The following is a 17,892-nucleotide window of genomic DNA, read 5'->3' as shown; positions in this document are numbered from 1 at the left end:
GACTCCCAGAGAGGGTTCTTAGATCTCATGCAAGGAAGAATTTGGAATGAGTCCATAGAGTAAAGTGAAAGCAAGTTTATTTAAGAAAGTCAAGAAATAAAGAATGACTACTCCATAGGCAGACCAGCCCCAAGGGTTACTGGTTGGCTATTTTTGTGGTTATTTCTTGATTATATGCTAAACAAGGGGTGGATTATTATTCCTTTCCAGGAAAGGGGGGGCAATTGCAGGAACTGACAGTTCCTCCTGTTTTTAGACCATATAGTGTAATTTCCTGACGTTGCCATGGCACTTGTAAACTGTCATGGTGCTGGTGGGAGTGTCTTTTAACATGCTAATGGATTATAATTAGCATATAATGAGCAGTGAGGACGATCAAAGGTCACTTTCATCACCATCTTGCTTTTAGTGGGTTTTGGCCAGCTTCTTTACCATATCCTTTTATCAGCAAGGTCTTTGTGACCTGTTCCTTGTGCTGACCTCCTATCTCATCCTGTGACGAAGAATGCCTTAACCTCCTGGGAATGCAGCCCAGTAGGTCTCAGCCTTACTTCACCTAGCCCCTATTCAAGATGGAGTTGCTCTGGTTCAAACGCCTCTGACATATCCACCTTCCTCTTTTTTCAAGGACTCCAATTGTAACGCTAAAGGTTTTTGCCTTAGCCACGCTAAAGAATTGGTGTGGCGGCTGCCCGTGGCGATGGAGACACAGACCAAGAGAAAAAAAGCTGTAGGCTTTATTGAGCAGAGTGACAGTACAAAGCTTTTACAGCGTGGAAGGGGTTTCGAGCAGGTAGTCATAGGTCCATTATGCAGTTGCTTTTTAAACTCTTTAAGGCGGGAAATACGTGTAGAGGGAAGATGTTACCAGAGCGAGAAACAAAGGCAGTAAATTATTTTGTGACATGTCTTAGATTTTGAGGAAAACCAGAATTGTAACTTAGGTTTTATTTATTTTATGACCTTGCAGCAGCATGGCAAAGGAAACAATCTTACAGGACTTCATAAAGTATGTTTACAAGGAATTGGAATTGGGAGCATAGATAAACTTCGCTGGTCATAGAAAAACAGGCATTTAATATTCCTTTTAGTTTTAGGGGAGGGGGAAGGGAGAGAGGGAGAGAGGACACAGTGAAGCTTACAGCAAAATTTTTGCTGTTTATAGGTTTTTTTGGGAAGAAAACACATGCACAAATCCTGGTGTTAGGAATATTTTAAGCATATATCTTTAATATTATTCATTCAGGACCGAAGTAAGTTCTGATGCAGGAAATGAGTGAGTTTTACAGCTTTCTGAGCCCCTATTTGACTCAGGAAGCCCAGCTGGCCCCCTCCTTTCAAAATTACACATATATTAGGCCACTTAAAGTTGTCCCACACCTCCCTGATGCTCTTTTCATTTTTTTTTTAACCCTCTGTTTCATTTTGGATTGTTTCTATTGCTCTGTCTTTGCATTCATTAATCTTTTTTTCTGTGGTCTAATGTGCTCTCAATCCCATCCAGCATACTGGTTTTCATCTCTAGAAGTTGGATTTTAGTGTTTTTCTATTTTCCATGTCTTAATTGAGGTAAGACCCTTCTGGGTTCTCTATCACATGCCTTGTGAATTGTGCTCTCCCTTTTTGGGAACTGGCACTATTTCCAGCCCTGTGTGAGTGTTGGGTACTGTTCTAGCTAATGCTTTCAAGTGGTTCTTTCTTGGGGTAGTTTTTTCACACACATGCACCTGTGAAATTAAAAAAAAAAAAGAAGAAGAAACTTTTTATCTGAGGAATGTGAGCCCCTTTAAATTATCAGGTTCGGAGAGGCATTGGAATGAAACTGCAGTCACATCACTCCCCCTTGAGCTAAATAATTATCTTGTAAAGCCACTTGCTATACAGGCTCCAGACTAACTGATGCCAAGCAGCCATAAAATACCGTATGCTGGACACCACAACTCATACCCTATAGTTCAACAGTGTATAACCAATAACTAATCAATGTCATCTCTGTAAGCCAATGAAAATTTCTATCAAAGAACTTTGTATCCACCCACTTCTTCTCACCTTTGCCTTTAAAAACCTGCTTGTAACAAAAGCTGATTGAGTACTCCCTGAGTTAACTTGGAAGTGTGTCCTGGGCAGCTGTACTCACTTTGGCTCAAGTAAACTCTTTAAATTATATCTTGTGCTTCAGCCCCTTCCTTCTAGATCAGCACACTGATTACTACTCTGCTGAATACTTGGTGGGGACACTCAGCAGATCTCTGGAATTCTCTCTGTGTGCAGCTTTTTCATTTCCATTTCTTTGATCCATGAGCTCTAACCACCTTGGTCTCTCCAGACTCAGCTCTGTCTCCTCAATTCTGGGACTCCACTGGGATCTGCCTGAGTTCCCCTCCCTGTATCACAGCCTGGAGACTCTCTCAATGCAGTAGGTGAGGCAATTGCAGGGCTCATCTTTTTTCTTCCCTATCTCTCAGGGGTGACTGTCTTATGTTGCCTGATGTCCACAGTTTCAAAAAAACATTGTTTCATGTATTTTGTTCTTTTGTTTAGTTTAATTTTGTTTCAGATGAGAGGATAAATCCAGTCTCTGCTACTCCATCTTGGCTGGAAATCTGGTATATCATTAATAATATTCTAGTTATTAATTTGGGTTGTGGGTTTATAAATGTTCATTTTCTTATTTTGCATCATTAACCATATACACATATATATTACACATTTTTTCATTTGCATAAAATATTAGTCAACTTTTTTAAGTTCTGAAAGAAAGTGAAGAGCCCTGGGGCAGAACAAGGGCAAAGAAGTAGGAAGAGTCTGTGGCCAACCTCTTAACTCACATACGTTTCTGACCCCTCTACCTCTTCTACCTAGAGCCCTCCATCTCAGCCAACTCCCCTCTGTCCTTGTCACCATGACTCTGAAGGTGCCTTTCTGACACACCAAGATGGTCAAGGAAAAATGGTGCTGGGTTAGGTGACAGGGAAGATCGTGAGCTTTCATACTTTATGACCTAACAAGCCACTGTAGCCTCTCACACTTATAATCTAAGTGAGGGTCTTTAAGAATAGCGCTTCAGTGTCTGTACCTGTCTCACACTATCAGGCAGTTAAAAGCTGGGGAATGAGCTCATGTGAAGAGTTTTTCCATTTCAGATGATAGCTATTTTTAGGAACGCAAGCTATATAAGTGTTTTAACCCTTTTCCCATCCTTCTCCTCTTGATGCTGTGATACAGGAACAAAATCAAAATGGAGTGACCTTGCTATCTGGGGAAAGATGAAAACTGCATATGCAAAAGCAAACAGACTGAGATTTATAACGAGTTAATCCCTTAAAAGCTTAGGAAAGAATCTCAAGGGCACATACGAAAATAGGCAAAGGGCTTGATAGACATATTCACGACAACACAAAAAGGTGAAATTGGGAAGAGGAAATGGACAAGGTCATCCCAAATTGAAACAACTTATAAAAGATAAATTATAATATCTCCAGAAATTAACTGTAAACATTCCTATAAAATTATAGATGAGAATTTTTTAAAATAAAAGATTGAGTAGTAAGAATAACTAAGAATAAAAAATTAATGAGTTCCTAATGGAAACTTAAAATTGAACCACTGGGGGACTTTCTATAATGAATGGCAGTTGAAGAAAAAAATTGGGTAAACTTTATATGAATATTTGAAAAACACCTCAAGCATTAGCAACTACATAAAAGTTATATATTTCACCTGTCCAAGAGCTGTTACAACAGTATACAAAATATATTAAGCAAAATTGTACTATAGACAATTACTTATATGCAATTCTTTACTTAAAATTTAGCAGATACATTTGAATAGTTTCTAAAACACATGATCATCAAGGAAGGAATTGAGTAGGAAATAAAGCATTACTGTTTTTTACTCATAAAGAGATGAAAATGAAATAAATTATTGGTCAATTCTTTATGAGATTTAAATTATCTTAGGATTTATTTGTTTGTTTTTGAGACAGGGTCTTGCTCTGTCACTTAGGCTAGAGTGCAGTGACACAATCACAGTGCACTGCAGCCTTAACCTCCCAGACTCAAGCAATCCTCCTGCCTCAGCCTCCCAAGTAGCTGGGACCACAGGCATGAACTACCATACCCAGCTAATTCTTTTTATTTTTAGTAGAGATGGGATCTCACTATATTACCCAGGTCAGTTTCAAATTCCTGGGCTCGAGCAATCCACACACCTTGGCCTCCCAAAGTGTTGGGATTACAGGCATGAGCCACTGCACCCAGCCTATCTTATCTTTTAAAAAAACATATCAAATAATTGTTCATAAATCATTTTCTGTAGTAGAGAGCAATTTTTCTTAAAATTGGCAAATAAGATTTTGCATCTACCTTTGAGAAAATTGTATTTGTAAAGTGATTTTAAAAGAATGAAGCCTATGAGTATGATGGCATTATAAAAGTATCAGTGGCCAGGCGCAGTGGCTCACTCCTGTAATCCCAGCACTTTGGGAGGCTGAGCAGGTGGATCACAAGGTCAAGAGATTGAGACCATCCTGGCCAACATGGTAAGACCCTGTCTCTACTAAAGATACAAAAATTAACTGGGCGTGGTGGCGTGCACCTGTGGTCCCAGCTACTAGGCAGGCTGAGGCAGGAGAATTGCTTGAACCTGGGAGGTAGAGGTTGCAGTGAGCCAAGATCGTGCCACTGCACTCCAGCCTGGGTGACAGAGCGAGACTCCATCTCAAAAAAAAAAGTATTAATATATGGAAATACAAATGTCATATATAGATGTAAATTCTCCTAATGGTTCTTCTGAGCATCATGATTTTTTTCCATGAATTTTTCTTTTAAGTTCCAGGGTACATGTGCGGGATGTGCAGGTTGGTTACATAGGTAAACGTATGCCATAGTGATTTGCTGCACAGATCAACCCATCACCTAGGTATTAAGCAAAGCATTTATTAGCTCTTCTTCCTGACACTCTCCCTCCCCCAACCCCACCCGACTGGCTGCAGTATGTGTTGTTCCCCCACCATATGACCGTGTCTTCTCATCGTTCAGCTCCCACTTATAAGTGAGAACAGAGCATCATGATTTTCATTGTCCATCAAATGCTAGAAGACTACTCTGTCTGCTTTTGTTACTATGTTTGCCCCGTTTTTCTAGCTCTTCTTACATGAATTTAAACCTACATCAATGGCTATTTCCTCAACATTTGGAAACAACAATACTTATTAGAAAGAAAGTATTTTATCCTTCCAGGCTATAGATCTTACATTCCTCTTATACAACAATCAATGAAATGAATGATCAATGAAATGATTTCACTTATTTTTCAAAGAAGTAACTATTTTACTACAAAACAGCAATCGCAAGGCATGGGGTGGGCACTGTTATACTCCATCAGTGAGTATGTAAAGGAAATCAAACTGTCTGATTTTGTATCCTGCTTCTACTTTTTACAACCTTGGACAAATTACTGATTTCCTCTTTCACTAGGTTTATCATTTGTAAAATGGAGATACTAGTGTCTACTCATAGATTATTGTGAGGCTTAAATAAGAAAATATGTATCAGGCATATTTGTCTGGCATGTAATAAGCACTCTAAAATTTATGCAGTGATGAGGATAATGATCATAGACAATCTGATAGCATCTTATCCAAAGGAAAAAATGCGCATTTCCTTTGAGTAAGCACTACTGATTCTAGGAATGTGTCCTAAGGAAACAGTAAGTCAAATGTTTAAAGGTAGTCACAAGACTATTTATGGTAGTAAGCAGTCTTTTTTACTGGTCATACAGTAAAAAATTAGAAATAACCTACATGTTCATGAAGAGAAGTTGGTGAAATAAATTATGGTACATGCATACAGTAGAAAGCTTTGGAGACAACATAGTAAAATAGTTACAGATATAGGCTTTGAATATAAATTTTAACAAGCTGAGGCTTCTCTTGTCTCTTCAGAACACCCTGAGTTCTTCCCGGCCTTTCTTCCTTGCTTTTCATTTGTGTCAGTCAGCTCTTGCTCGTATAGCAATCTTAAAATCTCAGTGGCATATAATGGTAAGCATTTAGTTCTCACTTACAAGTTTGCAGGGCAGGTGAGGCAGCTCCACCTCAAGCCACAATGTCTAGGACAGCTCTGTTTTGCACTGTGGCTGACTAGCTAAAAAATGTTCTTGTCTCAGCAATCACAGGAGAACAAGAGGGTGAGAGATAATGTGTGAAGCTTCCTAAGTGCTAAGTTTGAAATTAGCACCATGTCATTTCCATTCACATTTCGCTGGCCAATGAAAGTCTCATGATGAGCCACAGTCAAGAGTCAGAGACGTACCCTCATGAGGCTGTTGGAGAGAGTGTAGATTCAGGGAGCGGTGAGAAACTGGGGCCAGTACACCAATCTACAGCATGATTTGTCATCATTTTTCATTCTCTGCTAGTAAGATTGCCAAAGTCTCTCCGCACTCATTGAATTCATCCTAGTTTCCATTTAGCTCTCTTTCTCTCTTACCACAATACCTAAAAATCTTTTTATAGGGTTACAACTCTGTCTCAGGAGCCACCTCAGTTTGGTGACACAGAGCTCCCCACTTGTACTCTGAAACTCTTCTCTTGAAGATATTGCTATCCATGTGCATGAGTTATTTTTCTTCTCCATAGCATCCACGTTAAACATTTAATTTCCTTGGATTTAGCCAAAATAAACACTCCAAATTCATGATGTCTTTCAGGAAGAGAGTTTGTTTTCTTTTTTAATCAAAATGGGAGATTGAGCCTGTCTGTGTCCCCTAGAGGTGCAGACGCTGGTTTGTATTAGGGCAGCTCTTGTAGATGAGTAACTTTTCCCATGGCCTCGTAGAGGCTGATATAGAAACTTCTGGATTCAAATGATTGTTTGGAGGCATTAGCCAGGCATTGAACCAATTATAAAGAGTGAGGTTTTGCCATATTCTTACCCTAAGAAACAGAAACGGTAGAGGGAAAAAATAGAATAGAATGTCAATACAACTTTAGCCTTTTCCCTGGATTCTGAGAGTTCATAACCTGAAAATCAGAGCTTCAAACTGGGAGAGATGGGCTAATAGGTATGAGCATTGGGAAAGCATGTTTCAAGAATTCGAGATGTAGTTCCCAGAAAAGGAACATGATGAAAATGGTCAGAAAAGGCAATTTCCTTCCTCTTTTCTAATTTGGCTCTGGAGCCCCCAGCAGAACCTCTTCAATATCTTGCATGTTACAGATTTCACTGCTCCCACCAGCTTGGAGACAACATGTGGTTCTTGACAGCTCTGCTCCTTTGGGGTAAGTTGGACTCAGAGGGGACAGTTAGAAGGGTACAGGCTGTGGCTATGGGGAGTCAAGAGTTTTGTCTTCCTGTGGTAACTCTGGGTAGAACTCATGAGTATGAAGCAACTTGTATCTGTGCTTCCATGGTTTATTAGAGCTTATTTTATGAAAAGGATGGGAAGGGGGACCCTGAGGTAGCATTAAGCCTGGACGCACCGCAGTGAAGTTTCCTTGATAACCACCTGTAGCTTGTTCAGTTCTGTTAGTACTGGATTTTGAGAAAGACAAATAGAAACTCAAGAGATCTGAGTTGATCCCTCAGAGTCTACATTAATTCTGTCTCCCCAATTCTCTCTTCCTCATTATTTTCCCTGGACCAACTGATATCTTTATTCTCTGATCTCTTGCAGTTCCAGTTGGTGGGCAAGTGGGTGAGTGATCTCTAACTCAGCTTCTCCTCCTATGCCATTTTCCTACTTCCAAAGGATGGGTCCTATTAACCTGAAGAAGAGCATATAGGGAAAGCAGAGAAAGAAGATTTATAAATTATGTAAAATCTCCCATATTCAGAGGATGATTTTCATGAAAACTATGATTTGTAAGCTTTCTTTCTAAAGTTTTCTGAATAAGCTCTTTCCTCTGAACGAAATGCCTGAATGTATATATAACAGCAGGAAAGGGCCAGAATTGCACAAACACTGAAGTAGTCTGCTGACACTGAAGTAGTCTGCTAGGTTTCCCAACATCCCCTAAACCAGTCCCCTTTATAAGAAAGGAGAGTGGGTTTTTTCTCCTCAGAAAGAGCCAGGCAAATACTGAAGGCTTCAAAGAGAGGAGTTTGAACCTCTGTTTCCAATGTACAAGCTGCTGAAGCCCTGCAATGTATCCCCAGAGACAGTATAGCTCAGAGGATAAGGAAAACAGCTCTGCTCGGCCTGCCCAAGTATAAAACCCTGCTTCATTGCTCCCAACAGAAAAACCTACATCAGTAATTTAATCCTCAGGAGCCCCAGATTCCCAACACCCAGATGAGGATTTAATAACATGAACAGAGGTCTCTGCAGCAGGAGGACACTCTTAAAGGCTGGCTTTTGTAGGTTTCCACTTGCCTATTTTTCAAATAAATCTTAATATGTATTTTTCCCTTGTGCTATCCACAAAAGCCTTACCAGTTGCTTAGAGCCCTCCACTTTACTCCACTTGATCTTTTTCTTTTTCTTCTTGTAATCTCCGAGTAGACTCCACAAAGGCAGTGATCACTTTGCAGCCTCCATGGGTCAGTGTGTTCCAAGAGGAAACCGTAACCTTACAGTGTGAGGTGTTCCATCCGCCTGGGAGCAGCTCCACACAGTGGTTTCTCAATGGCACAGCCACTCAGACCTCGACCCCCAGCTACAGAATCACCTCTGCCAGTGTCAATGACAGTGGTGAATACAGGTGCCAGAGAGGTCTCTCAGGACGAAGTGACCCCATACAGCTGGAAATCCACAGAGGTAATTATGACTTGGACCAGGAGGGCCAGAAACCACAAGGTCTTCCTCTGCATTCTCTCCTTTCTGGACGCCAGATGTGTGTGTGTCGATTTATCTGGGTGCAGGTCTCAGCACTACGTACCTACCAGGTGAAACTAAATCAGCATACTCAAAACATCACAGCAGGGTCCTTAAACTGTGTACCAACAGTACCTCAGCTGGGCCAGCTGTAAGTAGGATGTCTAGAGTAAGACTTAAGCCCTAAGATTGTATCATTATTCCAAATGTATGCCTGCACATACTAAATAATAATAATTCAAACAAATGACCAATAATGAACAATGAAATATCTTCCTCCCACCCAAAACCCTAGATCTGCAGTCACCTTCCACAGAAACAAAACTGCTAATATATATATACATATTATGCATGTATATGTATATATTAGCATTATTATATATAAACTATATATATATACACACATATATATAGTTTTAAAGCTGTGGTTGGTAGAACACTTTCTAAGTATTGTCCTATATCTTACTTTTATCATTTAAAATACCGTGAAGGTCTGTTTATATTAATAGAAATCTACTTTAAAATGTCTGCTGCACAGCTGTACCAGAATTAATTTAACCATTCTGCCTATTAGCAAATTTATAAGATGTTTCCACTCTTTTGATTTTACAAGCATTGCTGCAATAATCATCTTTATACATACATTCCGGGGGCACATTTCATAGTGTATCTGTAAGATAATATTCTGGACATGGAATTATTGTCATATTTTAATAAATGGAAGCAGAAAAGCCCACCACCCACTTAAACCTGTAAGGAGTTTCTATTCATCAAGAGATGGAGACTGCAATATTCTTCAGGGAAAAATGCTTCATTCAATATGCAAGACAAAATAACCAAATGTATTATTTAGTTATTCAGAAGTGATGAGTTTAAACTTCTTTAAAAATGATAATGCAAAAGTTAATCCACACTGGAGGCAAAATTACCTTTATGCAGACATGGTTGCTGTTAGAGGAAACGTGTTTTAGCCAAGGAAATGTTGAGAATGTCTGAGGGAAGGCTTGATGTTCCTCGTGTGTCCCTTAGGTCTCTGTAAATAAGTTCTTAGGATGGAGAGGTTAGGGAAGCTGACAGAGCTGTTTCCTTTTTTTTTTTTTTTTTTTTTTTTTGAGACAGAGTCTCACTCCGTCACCCAGGCTGGAATGCAGTGGTGCAATCTTGGCTCACTGCAACCTCTGACAGAGCTGTTTCAACAAGACACTTGGGTAATTCAAGCAGAAGTGTTTCATGGTTCAAGTGACAACAGGAGGACTAGGGCTGGGAAGAGGCCATTTTCTTTACCTCTACACAGACTCTAGGACACCGAGCATCAGTGACTTACTGAGAATCATATCTTTTTTACATAACATTTTAATGTGAATTTTCATTGAAATATAACTTATGTACAACAAGCCATAAATGTACGCCACAGTAAATTTTTTTAAAGTAAACAGCATCCAGATCTATTTTAGACATTTCCAGCACCTCAGAAACTCCTTCTTGCCCATTTCTAGTCCACCCCTGACACTCACTTCCAGCACCATAGGTTTTTTGCCTATTTTTGAACTTCATATAAAGGGCTACAGTATGGGACAGGATGTACTCTTTTGTGTCTGGTTTATTTTTCTCAACATTATGATTGTGAACTGTATACATGTTGTAAATTGAAGTTCATTTGTTCTTATTACTGTATATTTCATATTTTCCCATTCTGCTGAGGGACTCGGGTTGTTTCTGGTTTTGACCTCTTACAAATAGTAATGCTGTGGATTTTTTTTTTACATTTCAACTATTTTCTACCATTAATAATGTTTGACAGTTTCTGATGGAGGTATGTCACAATTTCCTACTCTTTTGGATATAGAAATGCAAATTAAGTATTTCCCTAATGACTATGATATTGACCATTTTTCACATGCTTATTACCTATTTGGGTATCCTTTTTTGTAAGGTCTTTTTGACAATTTTTCTATTGTCTGTCTTTTTCTTACTGACTTATAGGAGTTATTTATATATCCTGGATATAAGTCCTTTTTCAAGTGTCTTAAATATCTTCTCCCACTCTGTGGCTTTTCTTCTCACTATAATATTAAAATTTTGTTTGTTTTCAATGAACAAGACTTGTTAATTTTACCACAGTACAATATACCAACATTTTTGGTTGGTGCCGTCTATGCCCTATTTTAAAATGTTTTGCCACAGTCAGCCATGGGGAATTCAATTGCAGCTCACTGACTCTTAGTCATTTCAATTTAATCAGTATATGCTAAGACCAAGAAAACGCAGCTGGTTGGTGGACCCAAGCCCTAATCATATGGCTGACACCAAAGTCATGAAGGTAGGGGAATGATTGTTGAGTAGGAAATTAGTAATGTCTGCTAAAAGCTGCCTCTCGTGAGTTTTGATATATAATACTACCATTACCATTTAAGGTTAAAAATTCATAAATTTCCATTATACATTATTTTATTCATGAATTACTTAGATGTTTTTTGGAGGGTAGTTTTTTGTTATTGATTTCTAATGTTATAGCACTTTGGTTAGAATTTGTGTTAAATATGTTCATTAGTATTTGTTGAAAATTGCTTTGTGGCCTAGTTCACACTTAATTTTTCTAACATTGCATGTGTGTTTGAAAAGCATATGAATTTTCTTTCTAAAGTAGAGCATCCACAAAATCAAGCCTATTAATTGTGTCATTCAAATATTTTCTACCATTACTAGTGTTTGACAGTTTGTGATGGAGATGTGACAGCATGTCCCACTCTTTTGGATATATAAAGCAAAGATGGCAGTGTTTGGGCAGTGCAGTCTTTCAGAACCTGCTGGCTGTGGGTGGGAATAAGGGAGGGAAGAGAATTAATTCTATTTGGAAGCATTATATCAGTATCCATGACTGTAAAATTCATGCTACATATAGCATAGAAACACCTGCCTTCCATTCCTAGATAAGTTCTGGAGAGGGAAAAGGCACTATTGTCTCTTTTCCTCCTTAGTCTCCTAAGAACCCCATTTTTACTTAGCCAAACCAACTGCCTCTGGAGAAAAGAAAAGTAGTTGAAGCATTTTTGGTTATGTGCAGAAGTGTATGTCGAAAGGAAGAACCCATTGACTTGGAGCTTGTTTCGCTAGTGATAATCATTGATCTTACATATGTGAGTATTCATATCAATGTAGTAGGATGTTTATATCTGGATGTTTGCCCTTCTGTGTGTTTGTCTTAGGATGTGTGGTCCTATTAACAAATTTGTCAAGAGTTGGAGTGTATTTGTTTTCTATTGCTGTGTAACAAATTTAGCAACAACATATATTTAAGATCTTCCAGTTTCCATGGGTCAGGACTCCCATTACAGCTTAGCTGAGTGCTCTGCTGAGAGTCTTCCAAGGCTGCAGTTAGGGTGTTGACTTTTCTGTGTTTCTTTTGCAGCTCTTCCAGGCTCACAAGGTCACTGGCAGAATTCAGTTCTTTGTGGTTGTAGGACTGAGGTTCCTGCTTTCTTGCTGCCCATCAGTGGGGGGCCACTCTCAGCTCCTAGAGGCCCTTGCCTTGTGGCGCTCTCATAGGCCCTCTCCTGGCATGGCAGCTTACCTCTTCAAGTTCAGGAGGAGACTTTCCATCCAGACTGCTAAGATAGAGTCTTACACAACGTAGCAATCCCAAGAGTTACATTTCATCACCCTTGTCATATTCTGTTGGCTAGAAGCAAGTCATAGGTTCCACCCACCCTCAAGGGGATTATACAAGGGAGTGAGTCATTGGGATCATTTTAGAATTCTGCCTACCATGCTGTATGAACTGTTTTTGTTTCAACCAACTTCTGAGATCTGGAAAGGGAAGATAAGAAAGGGCTGTGTACGCAGTTGCCAGTAAAGATTGCTTTTCTTTCCACCAAAGCTAAAGATATTTGAGGAACTAGATACAGGCCTGAGATTTAGCAGAGCTCTGAGGCTGGATGTTGCAAGGAGAAAAAATAGAAAGCACACAGGGCCAAGCTTGGGCCTCCTTGTACCTCCTCCACTGTATACATACATTTTGGGTTCATATTTTTCAGGCTGGCTACTACTGCAGGTCTCCAGCAGAGTCTTCACGGAAGGAGAACCTCTGGCCTTGAGGTGTCATGCATGGAAGGATAAGCTGGTGTACAATGTGCTTTACTATCGAAATGGCAAAGCCTTTAAGTTTTTCCACTGGAATTCTAACCTCACCATTCTGAAAACCAACATAAGTCACAGTGGGACCTACCATTGCTCAGGCATGGGAAAGCATCGCTACACATCAGCAGGACTATCTGTCACTGTGAAAGGTATTGTATCGGAATAGTCATAGAACTGATAGTCCCTCCCCCTGAGGGACCGTCATAAATATTCTAAACTCCTCACTTTAATTTACAAGTGAAGAAACTGGGCTCCAGAGAAGTAAACTGCATTACTAAAGGCCACACCATGACCAGTAGCTGGAACCAGAACTGAGGTCTCTGGGTCCCAGTCCAATAATCTCTCCAGTGTACCGCAACCCCCATCAATAATCACAGAAGCTAATGTCAATGTCAGGGCATAATGGTGATCCATTTCATCCATCATTATTTTAGTTGTAAAGAATAGAGACTCACTCTAGGTAGCTAAGAGAGTTAGAAAATAATACCATGGAATCTCATGGAAGTTCCATAGAAAGAGAAACCTGGAAAACATGAGGAACGGGTTATACTGTCCATCTACCTCTCAGGGACAAAGCAGCCTCTGTGGTGCCACTTCTTCCTGAGCATCTGCAAGCTAAGCAGTTTGCATATGGCCTTGTTCTGACCCTTTCACGGCCTTTTCTCTTAATACAATCACTAGCAACCTTTCTCTGTCTGAGAAAAAAAAAAAGTTCACTCCTGTGGGAAAGAAATTATTGTCCCAGATTATCTTTTAAAGTCAGGAGCAAAAATAATGAGTCACTGAAATGTGGCAGGCGCCTGTAGTCCCAGCTACTCGGGAGGCTGAGGCAGGAGAATGGCATGAACCTGGGAGGCGGAGCTTGCAGTGAGCCGAGATAGCGCCACTGCACTCCAGCCTGGGCAACAGAGCGAGACTACGTCTCAAATAATAATAATAATAATGATAATAAAGTCACTGAAATGGCAAGTGTGTGAGTCAGGGTTCACTCCTAGTTGACCACTGCCAAAAGGGCACGCTTATCGACCAGATGACATGGCCATTCAGGCAAGGATGGACCATGTAGAGCAGGGGTTCCCAACCCTTACGGGTCCGTGGCCTGTTAGGAACTGGGCTGCACAGCAGGAGGTGAGCTTTTTCACGAGCCAGCATCATGGCCTGAGCTCCTCCTCCTGTCCAATCAGTGGCGACATTAGATTCTCACAGAAACATGAACCCTATTGTGAATTGCACATGCCTGATGATCTGAGGTGGAACAGTTTCCTTCCAAAACCATCCCCACCTCACCCCCCGGCTATGGAAAAATTGCCTTCCACAAAATCCATCCCTAGTGCCAAAAAGGTTGGGGACCACTGGTATAGAGGTATCCTCAGTAGGACTCAGCAAGCTGGCAACCCTAATTATGTCTATTAGGACACCCCAAGAATGGCTCTCTGCTGGAAGTAAAAAGGGTTAATGCCTTATGGATGCATTTTCTAGGGCCAGGTTTCCCAAGGGGGTAAAGGGCATGTCTTTTGTGAAAACGACCTGGATGCTAAACAGGCAACTTTGTCCCCCATCAACTTTCTCCTTAGAGCTATTTCCAGCTCCAGTGCTGAATGCATCTGTGACATCCCCACTCCTGGAGGGGAATCTGGTCACCCTGAGCTGTGAAACAAAGTTGCTCTTGCAGAGGCCTGGTTTGCAGCTTTACTTCTCCTTCCACATGGGCAGCAAGACTCTGCGAGGCAGGAACACATCCTCTGAATACCAAATACTAACTGCTAGAAGAGAAGACTCTGGGTTATACTGGTGCGAGGCTGCCACAGAAGACGGAAATGTCGTTAAGCGCAGCCCTGAGTTGGAGCTTCAAGTGCTTGGTGAGTGAGAATGACGGGAAGCCACTGGCACAGAAGAAGGGACTCCCTTATCTCCCATGGGACTGAGGTTTGTTAAAGGGTTTCATGGCCCAGACCGGAGGGGAAAGTCTCTTCAGGAAAAGCCCACAAGCAGGCCTTTCCATCCTTGATTCACAACATCACTCTTCTCCTCGCAAACTATTAAATTTCCTTTCCTTTCTTTTTCTTTTTCCTTTGCCTTTCCTTCCTCCATTTCTTTCCTTCATTTTCTCCTCTGTCCTTCTTTTCTTCTCCTTCTTTATTTTCCCCTCCCTTCCACTCTTCCCTCCACTCCATGAACCCCCTTCTCTCTCTCTCTCCCTGCTTCCCTGACTCCCTCCTCCTCACCAACAATCTCACCACAATTTATCAAGTTCTTCCTATCTATTGTCATACGTCTGGGGATATAAAGACATTTGAGTATAGTTCTTGCTTCAAGGAGCTCACAAGGTGGATTTATCAGACAGTGATTTTGTAAACTGCAAATCACCACCTCCCCAAGTGTCTCTATTTCACTGAGGCAGAGGGATTGTGAGCTCTAGAACAAAGTCTCCTTGGGGGGAAAAAAGTTAATCTTCAACCCAAATTCATTTCAAGTATTAAATGGCACAGAGATACCAGTTGTCTGTGGAACTAGGGAGTAAGTCCACTGAGAGGGCCCAGCAATTAAGCTCTTCCAAGGAGCCTGTCCCTGTCTATACACCATATAGCCAGTTAGAGCTACCGCCAGTTCCTTCCTGCTCCCTGAAATGACCAGTGTCTCCTTGAGGACAGGCACATCAGGTCTCAGCCAACCTTCCCTTCCAAACATAACTCAGCCAGACCCCTCTGGTCTCTAAATAGTATCTCTTCTCTTTGTCTTTTTCTGTTTCAGGCCTCCAGTTACCAACTCCTGTCTGGTTTCATGTCCTTTTCTATCTGGCAGTGGGAATAATGTTTTTAGTGAACACTGTTCTCTGGGTGACAACACATAAAGAACTGAAAAGAAAGAAAAAGTGGAATTTAGAAATCTCTTTGGATTCTGGTCATGAGAAGAAGGTAATTTCCAGCCTTCAAGAAGACAGACATTTAGAAGAAGAGCTGAAATGTCAGGAACAAGAAGAACAGCTGCAGGAAGGGGTGCACCGGAAGGAGTCCCAGGGGGCCAAGTAGCAGCGGCTCAGTGGGTGGCCATGGATCTGGACCATCCCCTGCCCACTTGCTCCCCGTGAGCACTGCGCACAAACACCCAAAAGTTCAACAACACCAGAACTGTGTGTCTCATGGCATATAACTCTTAAAGCAGATAAATGAACTGACTTCAACTGGGGTACATTTGGAAATTTGGTCATCAAAGATGACTTGAAATGAGGCCTACTATAAAGAAATCTTGAAAAACTTACAAGTCAAGTCTAGCCTGATAATCCTATTACATAGTTTGAAAAACAGTATTTTATTTCTCAGAACAAGGTAAAAAGGTGAGTGGGTGCATATGTACAGAAGATTAAGACAGAGAAACAGACAGAAAGAGACACACATACAGCCAGGAGTGGGTAGATTTCAGGGAGACAAGAGGGAATAGTATAGACGATAAGGAAGGAAGTAGAACTTACAAATGACTCCTAAGGGACTGTGAGACTGAGAGGGTTCACGCCTCTGTGTTCAGGATACTTAGTTCATGGCTTTTCTCTTTGACTTTACTAAAAGAGAATGTCTCCATACGCGTTCTAGGCATACAAGGGGGTAACTCATGATTAGTAATGGATGTGTTATTCTTGCCCTCTCTTTTGAGGCTTTCTCACAACCCCTGTATTTCTAGAGACAACAGAAATGCTGCCAGTCCCAGGCCCCTGCCCTGTAGGAAGGCAGAATTTAACTGTTCTTTTTGTTTAACGATTAAGCCCAGATCTCCAAGTGCGGCACTGCAAAGAGACGCTTCAAGTGGGGAGAAGCGGCGATATCATAGAGTCCAGATCTTGCCTCCAGAGATTTGCTTTACCTTCGTGATTTTCTGGTTACTAACTAGCTTCAGGATACGCTGCTCTCACACTTGGGCTGTAGTTTGGAGACAAAATATTTTCTTGCCACTCTGTAACATAGCTGAGATAAAAACTGAACTATGTAAATGACTCTACTAAAAGTTTAGGGAAAAAAAACAGGAGGAGTATGACACACATAGCAACTTGATTCTAGATTATTTGGTTTGATCCGTAAATGATGGGATGGGGCATCGCGCTCCCAGCGTGTCCCGCGGCGGGCCGCTGGCGCCACACTGTGGCGGCATGTACATATTGCAGCCTCCGCCTGCAGCTGGGGGCAGCAGCCGCCAGCGCCGGGGGACCCAGCTGCGGCGAAAGCTGTCGGGCGCGCGCTTCTCCGCCGCTCCGTCCCCCGGCCAAAACCCAGTGACAAATTATTTGCATTCCTGGAGCCTGCAGGAGCGAGAAATGATCTCTAGGAGTCGGTGGGCAGCAACGGCGGCAGGCGGATGGAAGAGAGCAAGGGGTCGCCGTTCGTGTCCGATTCGCCTGAGTCAAGGGGCGGCCCCCCAAAATCCCAACGTCATTGTTTCCTCGGGGCCGGCAGGTATGAAAACCCGGCTGCATATGGAAGTTCGGTAGTCTGCGAGGGCCCGCGGCCTCCCCAGGCGCGTAGCTGAGTCCCTCCCACCCCGCCCCGCGCCAGCCTGCTCTCGGGCCCCGGCGCGGCGCCACCTGGCGGCCATCTGTGGAGGTTGCAGCTGCCGCCAAGCCCCGGGGCTGCTGCCGGCCTGAGGTGCGCCCGGCCGAGCCTCCGCGGAGTGGAGGACTGGTAGATCACAGGAAACGGGAGGACGGCGCTGGGCTCCCAGCAGGCGCCCCAGCTTCTTGGCTTGCCGCGAGAGCAGCCGGAGGCGGCGGCGGCAGGGAAGGAGCGGGTGGGGAGTGGGAGAGGCCGACCGCCTCCCCGTCCAGCTCGGAGCACCTCCCAGCTGGTTCCCTCGCCGTCAAAAGCAGGAAGGGAACTGGCTCGGCGGGATCAGCAAGCCAGCGAGCAAGAAGGCTCCAGACTCCGCAGGGGCCACCGCACATGGACTCGGGAA

At 42.2% G+C, this 17,892-nt stretch overlaps 2 protein-coding genes across 3 annotated transcripts in view; one reads left to right on the top strand and one right to left on the bottom strand.

The window, feature by feature from the left end:
* LOC129020854 (histone H2B type 2-F) overlaps positions 1 to 17,892 on the bottom strand; it is a 57,370-nt gene that overhangs the window by 20,354 nt on the left and 19,124 nt on the right. The window contains exon 2 of one of the 2 annotated variants that reach the window (XM_063651295.1): positions 5,753 to 7,768. The exons of the other annotated variant lie outside the window; for it this stretch is intronic. Within the exon in view, the coding sequence (XP_063507365.1) occupies positions 7,741 to 7,768 (28 nt within the window). The 3' untranslated portion in view covers positions 5,753 to 7,740. Of the gene's footprint in view, positions 1 to 5,752; positions 7,769 to 17,892 lie in introns of those variants that run through there. 2 annotated transcript variants of the gene reach the window in all.
* Positions 7,202 to 16,140, top strand: FCGR1A (Fc gamma receptor Ia). Its single transcript, XM_054474284.1, has 6 exons — positions 7,202 to 7,282; positions 7,678 to 7,698; positions 8,506 to 8,760; positions 12,852 to 13,103; positions 14,529 to 14,813; positions 15,706 to 16,140. The coding sequence occupies exons 1-6, from the start codon at positions 7,252 to 7,254 to the stop codon at positions 15,981 to 15,983; spliced, it is 1,122 nt and encodes a 373-aa protein (XP_054330259.1). The 5' UTR covers positions 7,202 to 7,251; the 3' UTR covers positions 15,984 to 16,140.

Source organism: Pongo pygmaeus, chromosome 1 (genome assembly GCF_028885625.2).
Source record: "Pongo pygmaeus isolate AG05252 chromosome 1, NHGRI_mPonPyg2-v2.0_pri, whole genome shotgun sequence".
Taxonomy (NCBI): Eukaryota; Metazoa; Chordata; class Mammalia; order Primates; family Hominidae; genus Pongo; species Pongo pygmaeus.
Note: the sequence above shows the minus strand (reverse complement) of the source record. Positions and strands in the feature narration are given on the sequence as shown.

Excerpts from the sequence above, each read along its gene's own strand:
- FCGR1A (XM_054474284.1), top strand. The coding sequence starts at position 7,252 with ATGTGGTTCTTGACAGCTCTGCTCCTTTGGG. Across the intron at positions 7,699-8,505 it reads TCCAGTTGGTGGGCAAGTGG|ACTCCACAAAGGCAGTGATC; the intron begins GTGAGTGATCTC and ends ATCTCCGAGTAG. Across the intron at positions 14,814-15,705 it reads GTTGGAGCTTCAAGTGCTTG|GCCTCCAGTTACCAACTCCT; the intron begins GTGAGTGAGAAT and ends TTTCTGTTTCAG.